The sequence below is a fragment of the Macaca mulatta genome, chromosome 5, assembly GCF_049350105.2.
Source record: "Macaca mulatta isolate MMU2019108-1 chromosome 5, T2T-MMU8v2.0, whole genome shotgun sequence".
NCBI lineage: Eukaryota > Metazoa > Chordata > Mammalia > Primates > Cercopithecidae > Macaca > Macaca mulatta.
The window spans coordinates 58,770,536-58,786,186 of NC_133410.1; the positions used below are offsets into that span (position 1 = coordinate 58,770,536).

General features: G+C 41.4%; 1 protein-coding gene across 3 annotated transcripts in view; it reads right to left on the reverse strand.

Moving 5' to 3' along the window:
- PARM1 (prostate androgen-regulated mucin-like protein 1) overlaps positions 1 to 15,651 on the reverse strand; it is a 110,109-nt gene that overhangs the window by 23,244 nt on the left and 71,214 nt on the right. For all 3 annotated transcript variants that reach the window (XM_028848067.2, XM_078001715.1, NM_001266923.1), the window contains 1 exon segment: positions 10,358 to 11,083. In XM_028848067.2, coding sequence (XP_028703900.1) covers positions 10,358 to 11,021 — 664 coding nt within the window. In that variant the 5' untranslated portion in view covers positions 11,022 to 11,083.

The window sequence follows — 15,651 nt, forward strand, 5'->3', positions numbered from 1 at the left end:
GTTTTGGAGTTAAAAACATTGGAAAGAAAAATAATTTCCAAACTTTGATGCAAGTTAAGGGAAGAGTACAACTTCTAGGTCTCAATTGTCTAACCTTGGGGGCAGATGGGACCCAGGCTAAATCCTGCAGCTCAGCTTTTGTTTCCCCCAATGCCCCAAGATTGCCTTTCTCTTAGCTAGAAACCTTCAGTTGTTTGGACTCCACTTTTCTTTGGATTTTCCAAGTTTTCTGAAACTGTTATTGTTTCAAATGTGAACATAGCTATTTTTCTCCTTTACACTTTTTGGATTATGCTTTTCTGTATTATGCTATAGGCGGGTACTTAAGTGGACTTTTATTATCTAATGGTCACAGTAATAATCCCTTTGGGAATCTTAAAGTGTTTTTACAAACATTCTAATTCTTCGAGTTAAGAAAATCAAAGTCTAGAAGAGTCAAAACTCTTGCTGGTTGGTATCCACACTGAGAATTAAGGACCCAACTGTAATAATACTAGCTAACATTTACACAGTGCTAACTATGTAAGAGGCACTTAATATACTTGTCTCATGTAACCCTAATAAGAATCCTGTAAAACAGGTACAGTACTATAATTACCCTCATCATCTAGATGAGGAAAATGGAACACCTGTGATAAACAAACTTGCTCATTTCTCCCATTTAGCAAATATTTTAACCAGGCAGTCTGATGCCAAAGCTTGTGCTGTTACTACCATTCTTGCCTTCCTAGAGCCTGTCTTTGAAATGACTCCATGATTTCTCCACATGGAAATATGGCAAAGTGTTTTTGATGGCCCACATCCATGGACCTACTGAGATTTTATAATTTTAACATTTGCCTTCATGAGTCTGACAATAAAAGCATTATACTGTTAAATAAAATATCATCTCTTTTTGGCCAATATTTTTGTATCCTAGGACCCGAGGGGGAACGAAGCATGCTGAGGACAATATTAAGTTAGCATCCATTTTATGCACTCTTAATGCAATATTCCTGACTTGACTCTCTGACATGGGATTTTTAGAACCTTTCTGATAAAGATGATGGGAGGGTGTTCATCCATTCTCATTTCCCTGCCAAATTATTTTATAACTAAAAAGACAAGCTTTTTTGAGTTGGAAGATTAGAGTAAGGGTTCAGTCAGGGTATGGAATCAAGCATATCCATATCCGACATATTAATGGTATCAGCTGTGTTTATAAGTTAAATCCCACCTTCTCAGTAAACCATTTCCACAGCCACTTTCATCATATGCGATTGGTGAAAGCGTTTGAAACAGAAAAAGAAAATTGCTCTGTAAAGACAAAAGCTTTCCAAATGTAATAAAAGGTGATGTTGGGACAATTAAAATATGTGATAGAGTTATATTGCTACTACATGACAAACTAAATAGATAGTAAATAGCTGATTTTATTACCTTGACATATATATCTCAAAAGATATTTTGGAAACATTTCAAAACCAGATTAAGATTTAGGTAATATAACTGAGCCAAAGGAGAAATATAAGAAGAAGAGACAATAATTCGGAATAATTTTTACTTAAATTAAAATCTGACAGTTGGATCCCCTTATGGGAGTTTATCTGGCTTTAGGAAACTTTGAGGTTTAAACTAAGTTTAAAGAATAGGAAAACAACAAGTATATGAAGAAGTGCTCAACACCACTCATCATTAGAGAAATGCAAATCAAAACCACAATGAGATACCGTCTCACACCAGTCAGAATGGCTATTATTAGAAAGTTGAAGATAGATGTTGGTGAGGTTGCAGAGAAAAGGGAATGCTTATACACTGCTGGTGGAAATTCAAATTAGTTCTGCCACTGTGGAAAGCAGTTTGGAGATTTCTCAAAGAGCTTGAAACAGAATTACCATTTGACCCAGTAATCTCATTACTGAGTATATACCCAAAGGAATATAAATAGTTCCACCATGAAGACACTTGCACATGTATGTTCATCACAGCACTATTCACAATAGCAAAGACACGGAATCAACCTAAATGCCCACCAATGGTGGATTAGATAAACAAAATGTGCATATACACCAATGGAGTACTATTCACCCATAAAAAGAATGAAATCCCATCCTTTGCGGCAACATGGATGGAGCTGAAGGCCATTAACCTAAGCAAAGTAATGTGGGAAGAGAAAACCAAACACTACATGTTCTGACTTAGGAGGAAGGTAAACCTTGAGTACACATGGACACAAAGAAGGGAACAACAGATACAGGGACCTACTTGTGGGTGGAGGGTGGGAGGAGGGTGAAGATAAAAAAACTATAGGGCACTATGCTTATTACTTCAGTAACAAAATCTGTACAACAAACCTGCATGGCACACAATTTACCCATGCAACAGACCTGCACATGTACCCTCCAAAACTGAAATAAAAGTTGGAAAGAAAGAAAAAAAAAGAACTGGGCACAAAAGAAAAAATATGAGTGAGAGTTTATAACAACCCATAGCGTTGGCAGCCCTGGAGTCTATGGGAAAGCCAAAGAAGGGAGTCAGAATGGTGAGAAGAGAGGTGGGCTGGGCTTGGGGTGGGCAGCAGAAAGTCCTTTAGACATCTACACTTCTTAAAGGCATCCGAAGGGATGTCTCTGTAGACACAGTGAGGATGTTCAATTTTTCTTCATTCTCATTTCAAAGCACAGGATTAATGAGGCTAACACAATATATGAATTTATTGTCTAAAGATTGATATTGTCACCAAAAATCACTGATTGATTTGATTGATTCATTGGACATTTATTGAAAACCTACCCTGAGCCAGACACTGTTAGGTGCTGGGAATATATTTGTGAGCCAAAATAGACAAGGACCCACTCTCAGGTACTTTAAAAGCAGTGAAGGCAATGAACAAAGAAATATAAGTAAAATGTGTTCTCCACATGCTGTGAAGAACAGATGTGATTGACTTGTGACAACTTGTAACTGGGAGGCCAACACTGGACAGGGGACCCCATAAGAGACTTTCTGACCAGGTGCTATTTGAGCTGAGACCTGAGGAATGAGCTAGAATTAACCAGGTGAAGTGATGGGTTGTGAGAAAGTCCCAGGTAGCGTCCAAGTGAGTGAAGGCCCTAAATCAAGAGGGAGATGTAGGCACTCATGGAACTGAGAGACAGCCAGTGTGGGTGGTGCAGAGAGCGAGGGGAGGGTTGTGGGATGACACTGGGGTGACAAGTGGAGCCCCCATAAAGTGAAGTTGTCTGGACTTTACCCTAAAAGCAGTGGACTGCCCCCAGAGATGGTGGTGGTAGTAAGGTTATGTAAGACTTGATCAGATTTGTGTTTAATTGTCACTCTGGCTGCTGTGTGGACAACAGGGAGTAGGGAGATGGGTGCAGGGGGGAAATGAGGGGCAGTTGGGAGGCTATTGCAGTGGGATTATGGGAGCTCTGAGATAAAAACAAAGAGCAGTAGATGAATTTGAGAGCTACCAAGAGTTCAAAATCAACAGTACTCAGTGACAGAGTAGAGCTAGGGAGTGGGAGAGAAAGAAAACTGAAAAGATGGTGGCAGCACTCACCATAAGAGGACCAGGCCTGGGCATGTACAATGATCTAATATTTGTAAAGTTGAGCCTAAGATACTATACTTGTTAGGATTATTGCTTTCTGATACATTCTGGCCATTTAAAAAGAATTTGACCAGGAAATGTTTACCATGGTCTTCTCACACCTATGTTGTTGTTGTTGTTTTTTTTTAAATTAAACAATTGTTTTCCCCTTTAACCTATTTTTAATATGTCAGTTAAACATGATGGTCATTAACATACTACAATATACATTTTTTCACTTCTGAAATTTTCTACATATCCTTTTAAAATTATTGTTTCATCGTTTCTACAAGTTGAGTCTTTTTTCAAATCTAAGGTTGATGGGTGTCTTGTAGAGCTGAAAGTCCCTTGCCGGTATGGACATAGAGATGTCTAGATGTCTGTGCCTGCTTAGTGCCCTTTATTTAAAGGTATTTATTGGCATAGCTTACACTGAGTAAATACTGCGGTTCAGATCAGCAATTTAATGTTCAATGGTCTTCACCAATTTTCACGGTTGTGTGTGCTTCTCTTCATAATGAAAATAATAGGATAGTGAAAGACCAGTGTACATGTGGATTTTACAGACAAAAGAGAATATCCACTTTACAACAAGCACAGTGACTATAATTTTAAAGTTTGCATATGCAAGAACTGATGATGTTTTGAATATTACTTGTTTTGCAATGTCAGTTAATCCCTCAAGCATGTACTGAGCACCAAATTGTTCATAGCACCATTCAATTTTGTTCAGGGAGTCAAAAACACACTGTAGTCATAGTTTTCATCCTTGAAGAGCTCTGATTTAATAAAACAAAGTGACCCAAATTTAATACATCACATCTTTCTCTCTTCCTTTAAGAGCCAAACAAAAGCTAAAAAATGAAAATCCATCAAAACTCTTCTTCTGCACAGCCAATTTTGCATGGCGGCTACCACCATCTGCTTCTCTTCTCACTGGGCACCTCCACCCCTGGGACCCAGCTGGCAACATCTGGCAACTAGCCCATCTAGCTCATTTCTGCAGTAATGCTGAAGCCCATCAGTTCTTCCCTAACTCTGTGTTTCTACTAATTCAGGTAGGATGAGCATTGTGAAAGGAACACTTGACTTAGGGTCAGTCAGAGGAACTGGATTTCAATCCTGGTCTGGTCACTCAAGTGAGAACTTAGTCTCTCTGGACTTGTTTTGTCACCTGTAGAACAGATACTGCTGAGCTCACGCTACTGGGATCAGATGAGGGCTACCTGTGTCAGTCCCTAGCCCAGTTCTTGGAACATACATATTCTCAGTACGCTTCATATGACCATGAACCTCATGTCTTCTGTAAAGGATAATTGTAATAAATAATTACCATAGTATAAAAAGCCAAAAGGACCTGAGAGATTGCTTCTCCTGTATTCAGTTTACAACCAAGCCCTTTTAAGTTAGAGTAGTTAAGTGATGTGCCTACTATCAGTGCACAACAATGACAAACCAGAAAACAGTTATAAACTGGCATACATGGTTCCAATTCTGAACTCCCTGCAACTTGACATACATATTACCATCAGTTGAATACTTTTAATATATGATTCTCAATATGTTCTTCCCCTGATCAAAAGCCCTTGGTGACTATCAATGGCCTAGAAAGTATAACCAATTGTCTTAGGCTGCTCCCTAGGGTTCTCTAATGCTTGTCCTGAAGGCATCTTCCTACATCTGCAGTGTCTCCCTCCATGTAGCTTGGGACCCAAACTAGGTTACTCACTATGCCGTGCACCATGTGCACACTACATTGTAATGTCCATGAGTAAAGTGACTGTATTACTCATGGCTATATCCTTAGTATTTAACCAGATGCCTGGCTCATAGTAGAAGCTCAATAAATATTTGTTGAAGATGGTGGGCATTCTTCAACATGATAAATAAAATAATAACAATGATAATCACACCAGCAGAATAGTAATAATGGTAAATAAATAATAAAGTAGCAACCATAGCCATTGATTGAGCTATTGCTCAATAGCCATATGCTATAAATTTATTATCTTACCTGAACCTACCAATAACCCCATCATGTGAATACTATCCCTATCCCATTTTACTGATGATAGGATCAAGGCTCAGGGAGATCTACTAACTTCCCTAGTATCAGTTGATTGACTGTTTTATTCATGTATTCAACAGATGTTATTGAGGGTCTACCATGTGTTGGGCTCTGTTCTAGGGGTTGGGGGTGTAGCCCATATCTTCCTATTTGCAAACAAGGTCCTCGCTTTCATGGTGACATGAAAACAGACACTGACTCTGTCTAGTGGCAGAAAACAGACACTAACTTATCAAATAAATCATATGATGTCAGAAAATGGTTAAGTGATAAAAAGAAAAATTAAATAGGGAAAGGGATCAGTAGTGCTGGGGTTTACTATTTCAGATGGGGGAGTGAATAAAGGCTTGCTCAGGAGGTGACAGGTAAACAGAATCCTGACTGATGAAAAGGAGGGAGCCACTGAAGATCTGGAGGGAGAATGTTCTAGACAGGGGGGATGGTAAGTGCAAAATCCCTGAGACAGGAGTATCTCCGGTATGTTCAAGAAGCAGTAAGACTGCCAGTGTGTCTGAGGGTGAGAGTGGAAGAGGTGAGGGTAGATGTCCTATGGTCAGATCCTGCTGAGCTTTGTAGGCATGGTAGAGACTTTGGCTTTTACTCTGATTCAGAGCGGGGAGTGACTGGAATGTGAGAGCAGACGAACAGTGGAGTCTGTTCTGAGTTTTGAAAAGATCTGCCCGACAAGGGTGCAGTGAATAGTGAGATCAGTTGCAGGAATATTAAAGTGACACGCGTGAAAGATGACAGAGGGACGAGAGGCGATCAGCCCTGATCTCATGGACTGGATATAGAGTAAATGAGAAAGAAGGAGTCTAGGATTGCTTCGAGGGTTTTGGCCTGAAGAATTGACAGAAGACAGGAAATGATCAAGGGGCACAGGCCGAGAGTTAAGGAAATCAGTAATTCGCCTTAGACATATTAAGTGTGAGATGCCTATGAGCCACCCAGTGGAGACGATGAATTGGCTGACAGCTGGCTATTCATGTCTATAGTTCAGTGAAGCAAAACAGGGGGAGAATTTTACATCTCAGTGTTATCAGTACACAGATGACACTGAAAGTCATGAGTCATCCACTCAAGAGTGACAGTGGAGAGATCAGGGAGAGAGGAGGCCCGAGGTACTTGACCTGGATAGTGAAGGAAAATGAGGAAGTGAAGCAAGGCAGCAGAGACAGAAGGTAGTGAAGATGCACACCCTGAACGTTGAGCAGAGCCAGTGCTTTAACGATGAGGGCAGTGATCATCTGAGTCAGACACTGCTCCAGGTCAGGTCAAACCAGGTCGAAGCACCAGAGAATACAAGAGCAAGGAGGCAGAATTGGGGAAGGGCTGAAAAACTACCTATTGGGTACTGTGCTCGCCAGCTGGGTGACGGGATCAGTTGTACCCCAGACCTCAGCATCACGCAATAAACTCACGTAACAAACCTGGGCATGTACCCACTGATCTAAAATAAAAGTTGAAATGATAAACAAATAAAATAGGTCTAAGAATTTACCATTAGACCTGGCAATGTGGAGGGCACTGGATTATTCAACAAGAGCAGCTTAAGTGCTTACAGCTTCTGGGTGGATTCTGAATGCAAGTGTGTCCAGCCTTAACGATCGTGCTCCTGGTTCCTTGCCTTTGTAAATGAGCACCTGAAACTCCCTTTGCCCCAATCTCCTTCATCTCCCTTTAGGCCCAAATTTGCTTTATTTCCTGCAACTCAGCTCCCTGCTCTCTCCATCATGGAGCCCTTCCTTAACATCTATAGTTAAATTTAACTCCCACAATATTCACCTTGTTTCAGAATTATTCATTGGTGACTATGTTTAGATATTTGTTGAGTGGGTGAATCCTTGGATTAATAGAAACATACTATGTGAACCCACACAGGATAAGACAAGATGCTATGCAAAATGTGGTGTTATTACTGCCACTACTAAAAGCAGTATAAAGAATCTCTAAATAAGAGCATCCCAAAATAGTAACCTGAAGCGCAAACCCACAGAATGCTGCTTGGTCTGCTAGCTAATAAAGGAGCAGTGCAGCAATTCAGAGTGATGAGAGAGGACTTGACTTGGCTTAGAGATCTGGGCCCTGGGCACAGGGCCCAATGCTGCCACTGAGCCGTGTGATCTTGGGTGAGGCACTTCAGACTTCTGGGACATAGTTTCTTCACCTTTGAAGTGAGCAGGTTCTATCATATCATCCCAAAGATCCTTCTGCCTACCAGGGTTCATTCTCATATTAGAAACTAAGTAGTGATATTAAGAGTTACTTGTCCTGTGTCCTTTCTCTCTACTTAAACGATAAAATCTCAAAGGATAGGTCTCGTACTTGTTTGCATGAAGAAGAGGGTCTTGGTAGATGCAATCTGAAGATTTTTTCATTTAGTAGATCATAGGGATAAACACTCTTTGGTCTGTGAAATGTGCACTGGTCAGTGATGTCCCTCTAATCTGCCACACGTCTCTTCCCCAGCCATTTCAACATTCTGTCGTTTCTTCTGAGTTTCTGCTGTATATGATATTCCCATGAACTGCAAGGTTTATGAGCCAACTGCCACCAATTTGGGGCCTCTTGACCCTGCTGGCCTAGAGTTGAGGAAATCAAGATATAGAGCCTAAAATCAAGCCAAGATATTAGAACAGAACTGTCTTGAATAATCCAGCCCATAAAACTAGGGTACTTGTAGGAAGGAGTAGATGTGTCAGTTTAGAGATTCATGTATGCTAAGCTTAGATTTTGTGCTCAGGAATATCAACCTGCTATGTCTAAGGTATCCTGAAGGGGACAGAAAGTGAAGAGAGGGTGGCCGGTTAAAAACTGAAAAAGTTGTACAGACAAGTGGTGGTGAGGGCCTGAACTAGGAAAGAAAAGGGATGGGGTCACTGTATTTTGATGCTCCCTTTGTTTAAGATGGTTCTTAAGATATCGCATCAAGGTTAACACCCACTCTGCTCCAGGTACCAGTGTCAGAGATGTTATCTTCATGCTGGGAGCCTGGGGTGCAGGGGTTGGGACAGAGACAGACTGAAGATATATATTCAAGCTCAATGTTTTAAGTGCTGGCCCGGAGATATAAAAAGGGTGCTAATGGGGTGATGGGCTGCACAGAGGAGTCAACAGATTTCCCTCCTTCACCTCTGCAGATCCACTCTCCACCCTTCTCTGTGTGGTTCTCTGACCAGCCCTCTATGAGGTCAACCTGCATGAACCACACCAGTGCGTCTCCTTGTTGGCTTCTGGCTGCGTATCAGAGGAGCTGGGAGAGGGAGGGCACAGTAGTCATTCCCTTCACTCCAGGGAGGTTAACCTTGAGATCATTGTGTCCGTCAGCCAAGAGTCACTGCTCCTGCTGGCGTGGTCAACTCTACTGGGCCTCTCCTTCTGGGTTCTGGTTACTACTCTCTCCTTTCCTCCTAGGTCTGGCCTGTAACAGCCCTGTTATCACGACCCCTGTGGTTCTCCCATTCCCCAGTCAGACCTTTGTCATTAGTTCCTTTATCCCAGTCTGAGTGTCTCTCTTTTTCTTGTCGAGATCCTCAATGATATACTGGACCTTTGAAATAAAAATGTGCAATTCTTTGGGACTTCTTCCCTTACTAAATTGTGAGCTCTTCCATGAGGAATCACATCTTAGTTAATCTTAGTTCTGTCTCTTCCTACCTCTGCTGTCAAGCACAGTTTCCATTCATGATGGATGTACATCAATTGTTTGTTAAAAGTTGTGATTCTCTCCTCAGTGATGGCCATTCCTTTGACCCCAACTGACCATGCAGGGTGCTGTCTGGAAATGACCTTCTCAGTCCACATCTCTCTCAGGACCACCCAGTGGAGGGGCTGCAGCTCCATTTCCCCCGCTAACTTCTGGCTCATCTAAAATGAGCTCATCTCCCTCTTTCTCAGCTAAGTGGCCAAATGCTCCCATGAAAGCCTCTTTCTGCCCAACACGCTAAATTGTATAGTCTTCACATCAATGTCAGATGCGGGTGACCTCAGAAAGAGCCCTCGATTTCTCTCCACCATAATTTCCAAGATTACAAAACAAAGATAAAAATAATACTAACTTCATAGAATTACTGGGAAAATAAAAGCAGATGTGACATCTTGTAAAATTTATTGTCTTTCCCTTGAAATACATCAGTGACTATAAAGAATAAGTAAGTTTTCTCCACTCCTACTCTACTTTGACTGGTTTCCAAAAGGGAGACACTACTTTAAAACGCTGAGCAGAATAATACAAATGACTTTTCCTGAGCATTTACTCCCTGCCAGGAACTGTTCTAAGTGCTTTATGTCATTTCAGTTAATCTCCACAAGAACTATATGCAGTAGAACCTGTTTTATCCCATTTTACAGATGTGGAAAAATAAAGGCACAAAGAGGTGAAGTAACTTGCCTAAGGTCAGGAGCCAGAGTTGAAACCTAGGAAGCTTGGCCAAAGCCATGCTGTTAATCCCTTTGCTATCTGGTCTTATGTGCTTACCTTCCCTGTAGCATCATTATGACTTGTGAAAACAGGCCATAAAGGTGCAATTGGCCACAGTGAATCATGAAAATTGTTAAGTGACTAAAAGTTTGCACTCTTGTGGAAATTCTTGTGAATTATAATTCAACTTACGTGTTACACTGCAAAATTCAAATTTTCCATTGTATTTGGTTCACTGAACTGCATTCTTAACGTGTGGATGTAGTAATGAAAACTAGTGGACTAGACAGAGACTCACCTGAACTTAATGCATGTTCTACTTCCTGCATGATCACCCTGGGAAAGGTGGTGGTGGTCTCCATGTCTATAAGCTCACACATCACTTTGCCTGACACAGTTGTTGGGGATGTTTTCTCCTGGGGCACTGGCTCAGCTGTGGCATGTGAGGTGGGTGTGTGATCAGAGTTGGACTCCTCTGTCGGTGACTCTGATGCAGTTGGAGCTCCAGTAGGTTGGGTGCTGGTCACAGTGGAGCTGTGGTTGGTAGTAATGGAGGCAGAAAAAACCTCAGGTGGTGAGGTTGATAGGGATGAGGGTGATGAGGCTGGAGCTTGAGGGGAGATGAGTGTGGGAGGCTCAGCAGCGGAATGCGACACTGTAGCTGCCACGCCTGCTTCAGGAGTGCCCGAGCTGTGTTCCTCCGAAGTGGTTGTTAAGTGGACTCCACCGCTTGTTGACGAGAACCCAGGAGGTGAGGGGTCTGTGTTTGTGCCTTCCCAATTCGAACCTGGGCTGGTGATCTCCTCTTCTCTGGACTCTGTGGAAATGTTCTTAGGAAGCAGAGATGTTGGGGCTGATGTTGTAACTGGGAGCACTGAGTTGCTGTGAGTGCCATTGGATGGGGAGGCAGTGTCTGCATCAGTGTTTTGTGGAGAGCTAGTCCAGATGGTGATCGGTGGCATAGTGTTTGCCGGAAGAGAAACAGGCAAAGGAGCTGATGTCGGCAGACTCTGTACCCTCCATCCTGTGGAAGAGCCAGTACAAAAGTGGTTAATACATGAAACACGGTAATATGTGAAATAGAGGCAACGCTCTTACTCCACAGCTGTTTTGCAGTATTTTCACAGGTATTTCTCATTTTGCATTATGCCCGCCGCAGTTGTGAAGGCAACTTTTAACGGATTTTCTTCCCACCAATTGCTCTGCAAGTCTCAGTAGGAACCTGCCCCAAACTCCATAAGAACAATTAGTAGGACTGTCAATTCAAGACTAGCCAATGCATGGTATGAACTAATCTTGTCCCCAACTTGCTTAAAATCATGTCCTTAGAGAGTAAGACCCTCTGGGGAATTGATTTATGGGAATTTGTCTGGTCTGTCGAGCAGCCAACTCCACAGCTCCAGTAGGAACGCTGTGAGTGTGGACACTGGGAGTGGGGAAGGAGTGGTTGGTGATGAGTGTGGTCGCTGGCAGGAGGGGGCTTCAGTCTCGTTCCATCCCACAGCTGAGGAGCTCACTGATTAGCTGTTCCATGTCTTGGGGGCTACCCATTCTGCACTTACGCACAGGGATGTAAGGGATATGGACCTGCTGGCTGGGATGAATAAATATGTGAACACATTTCCTGCAGAGAAAGAAAAAGGGAGAGGTCCCAGAATAAAGGCTAGAAAGAGAAATCTGAGCTTTGGAAATATTTTCTGAGAACCCAGTTGTCTGAAATTCTAGCCCAGGGTCCTTACCATCATATCATTTGCCAAATGCACTCCTTCATATGTAGTAAAATTTAGAGCTAGTTTCCATTCTTCCTTTCTCCTTCCCCACGCTTACGCATTTGGTTTCATTCACTGACTCATTCAATGATTATTTAATAAAGGGCTTTTATGTGCCAGTACTTTCCTGGACATGGGGTTTATGGTTTCACTTTTAGGTAACACATCTCTTGATTGCCTCCCCACACCCCCTTGTCATTCCCTGACTAGTATTTCCCCCAGTCATTTGCATCTCAGTAGATGGGAACCCCATTCACTAGGTTGCTCAGTTAAAAACCAAGATGTCACCCTTCAGGCATGTCTTTCCCTCACATCCCACATCAATTCCATTAGTGAATCAGGATGAGTCTACCTTGCTAATACAATCCTGATTCAACCACTTTTCACTATCTCTCCTATTATTTCCCATCCCCTGAGCCATTATAGTCACTAGCCTAGATGACTGCTGATTAGTCTGGATGTGCCCTCCAAATCTCAGGTTGAGATCATCAGCGTTGGAGGTGGGGCCTGGCGGGGTGTTTTTTTTTTTTTTTTTTTGTCATGGGGGCTGATCCCTCATGGTTTGGTGCTGTCCTCATGGTAGTGAGTGAGTTCTATCAGGATCTGGCTGTTTAAAAGCATGTGGCACCTCCCACCTACACTCCCTTGCTCCCACTCTCACCATGAGATGTGCCTGCTTCCACTTCCCCTTCCACCATAAGTAAAGCTCCCTGAGGGCATCACCAGAAGCTGAGTAGACTTGTTGCTATGCTTGTACAGCAAGTGCTGCAGAACCATGAGCCAATCAAACCTCTTTTCTTTGTAAATTAACCGACCTCAGGTATTCCTTTATAGCAATGTGAAGAATAGCCTAACACAACTGCAACAGTCTCTTAACTGGTCTTCTAGCCCCCAGGTTTCCTCCCTTTTAGCGTGCTTTCCACTGAGCAGCCAGCATGATCTTTTATAGCAGTAAATCAGCTCATGTCCTTTCACTGATCAAAACCCTCCAAAGGTGTTCTGTTGTACTTAGAACAAAATCCAGAATTGCTTCCCTATGTAATTTCATGTTCTCATCATCAATTTGATTGGTCTCTAATCAAATGTCACCTCTTCCTCAAAGGAATCATCCCAGACAAGTCTAACTAATTCTTTTCTCCTCTAGCCCATTGTCCATTTAAATGTTTTAAAAAATTTTTTATTGTGGTAAAGTATGCATAACACTTTACTATTACAATGAATTTTAAGTGTACAGTTCAATGGCAGGAACTATATGCATATTGTGCAACCATCATTATTCATCTGCAGAACTTTTTCATTTTCCCAAACTCAAACTCTGTGCCTATTAAACAACTCCCTTTCCACATTGGAATGGCATAAAAACAACCAACCATTCTACACTCTATTGTCTGTATGAATTGGACTGCTCTAAGTACTTCACATAGAATATTTGTCCTTTTATGACTAGCTTATTTCACTTAGCATAATGACTTAAAACTTCCTTTTTAAGGCTGAATAATATTCCACTGTATGTATATGTCACATTTTGCTTATCCATTCATACACTGATGGACACTTGGGCTGTTTCCATCTTTGGGTTACTGTGAATATTGCAGCCATGAATGTGGATGAACAAATATCTGTTTGAGTCCTTGCTGTCAGTTCTTTGGGGCATATTCCCAGAAGTGGAATTAATGAATCATATGGTAATTTTTTGCTTAATTTTTTGAGGAAATGCCATACCTTTTGCTCATTTTTGTTTTTCACAATAAGAGAAGGGTTTTCCTGAAATTATGTATTTATTTATTCACTTATGTATTGTCTCTCTCTTCTACTAGAATAGAAGCTCAATGAGGGCACAGTGACCTGGTCTTACTCATGGCTGTTTCTCCTGAGCCTAGGACAGCATTAGGTCATAGTAAGTGCTTAATAAGGACCTGTGGGAGAAATGAAGGAAGAGTAGAAAAATGAATTAACCCAAGAACCTTATTCATGAATACTCCAACATCTCTCCACTCTTTTCCACATGTCACTTTAGTTATGGCCACATCCATCATGGCTTCCTCAGGGAGGGCTGCCTACCTGGTACTATTTGAGGGCAAGATTCTTGCTTAAAGATCAGCTTTACTCATTTTAATTCCAACATGACATATGCCTATGACTGATGTCTAGTTAGGTCTTCAACTATTTAACTCTACGTACCCTGAGGATATTTCCTTGAAGGTGTCAAATAGGTAAAGGCCAATCATAATCAATATTCAAAAGGAATAGAACACTGCCTAGATGCCAGTCAGAAGAAGGGAGAAAAAATCAAAAGGGAAACATTCAGGTACTAGGGTAAAATCTGTTTACATCATCATTTGCCACTCAGCTGACTCAGGAGCTGATGGAAGGCTGTGCTACAGAGTTTATTCTGAATTTAACATATGGGTTATCATCAAAATAATTGGCTTTATTTTATTTAAAAGGAGTTCATTAAGGCCATAAGCTTAGGAGAGTTAATTTCCTGGTAAAGAAGAGGACAGACCTCCCAACTTAGGCCACATGCTATTCCATGCTGTTATAGTGGTCTTTTGGCAGCTGTGAACTGTCAACAGTTTTAGAATGAATCCAGATCAAGAAATCTTTGAAATATGGACAAAACAACAGTTGGAACAAATATTATTAAAACATGGGATCTTGTCTATGACCTTTGGAGCTTACTGGCTTCGCATCCTGGCAGCTGTCATGGCTGATTGAAGATTCTAAGGGCAAAAAAAAAAAAAAAAAAAAAAAAAAAAGACACCATTTACCATGCATAGCATCATATAATAGATAGGCAGATGGAGGTAGAGAGAGCCTCAGTCTGTTAGTTGAGTCAAAGAGTCTTGCCAAGCCTGAGATAAATGAGAAATCAGTCATCTACAAAGGAGAACCAATTCACTCGTTCATTCATTCAAGCATTTATTGAGCTTTTCCCTCAGAGAGCTCATACTCAGCTTCCTGTAATATGACATGATAAGTGCTATATAAAAGTAAAACCAAGTTGTAATGGAAACCCTGAGGAAAGATTAATAAGTTCTGTACTGATACCGTGGAATGTAAAAATATACAAATGTCATTTTTCGAATGACATTTAGAAAAGTCACAGAAGAGATGATATTTGAATTCATCCTGAAAGAATAAGAATGGAGAAGATACCACTTAAGATATGTGATGTTCAGAATGACACTTGCATTGTTGTTTCCACTGGAGCTAAAAGCTGTACCATGGAAATCATTATAGTGCTGAAAATGACAAGCTCTGGGAATTGGTTTTGTTGCTGGAAATATCCATTTTCTTGTTTAATTTTACTAATACACTTTTATAATTCCTACCTCGCCTGCTTCCAAAGAAGACTGGAAGTGGTCATTCATTTCCCATAGCTATCTACTGAGTACTTATTTAAAGAACTTTACTTTACAGCCTAGTTCAGGCAATTTCTGCTCCTATAAAACTAACAATGCATGAAATTGTGTGACAATGTTGGTTATCTTCGTTTGAATGAGGCTTTAGAAGCCTCTGCTTTGCCTTATTTGATGGTACATTCCATAATGCACTGACTCCTGGGGTAGGTCTTTTTCCAATGTAAAGATAGCCAAGGCTAAGGCACCACGATGATCCTAGAGAATGCTTGCTGTCTTAGTCTGCTTGGGCTGCTATAACTAAATACCAGATGGGGTGGCTTAAATAACAGAAATTTATTTTTCACAGCTGTAAAGACTGGGAAGCTGAAGATCGAAGTGCTGTCTGATTCAGTTTCTGGTGAGGGCCAACCCCTTGGCTTGCAGATGATCGCTTTCTGTGTCCTCACATGACCTTTCCT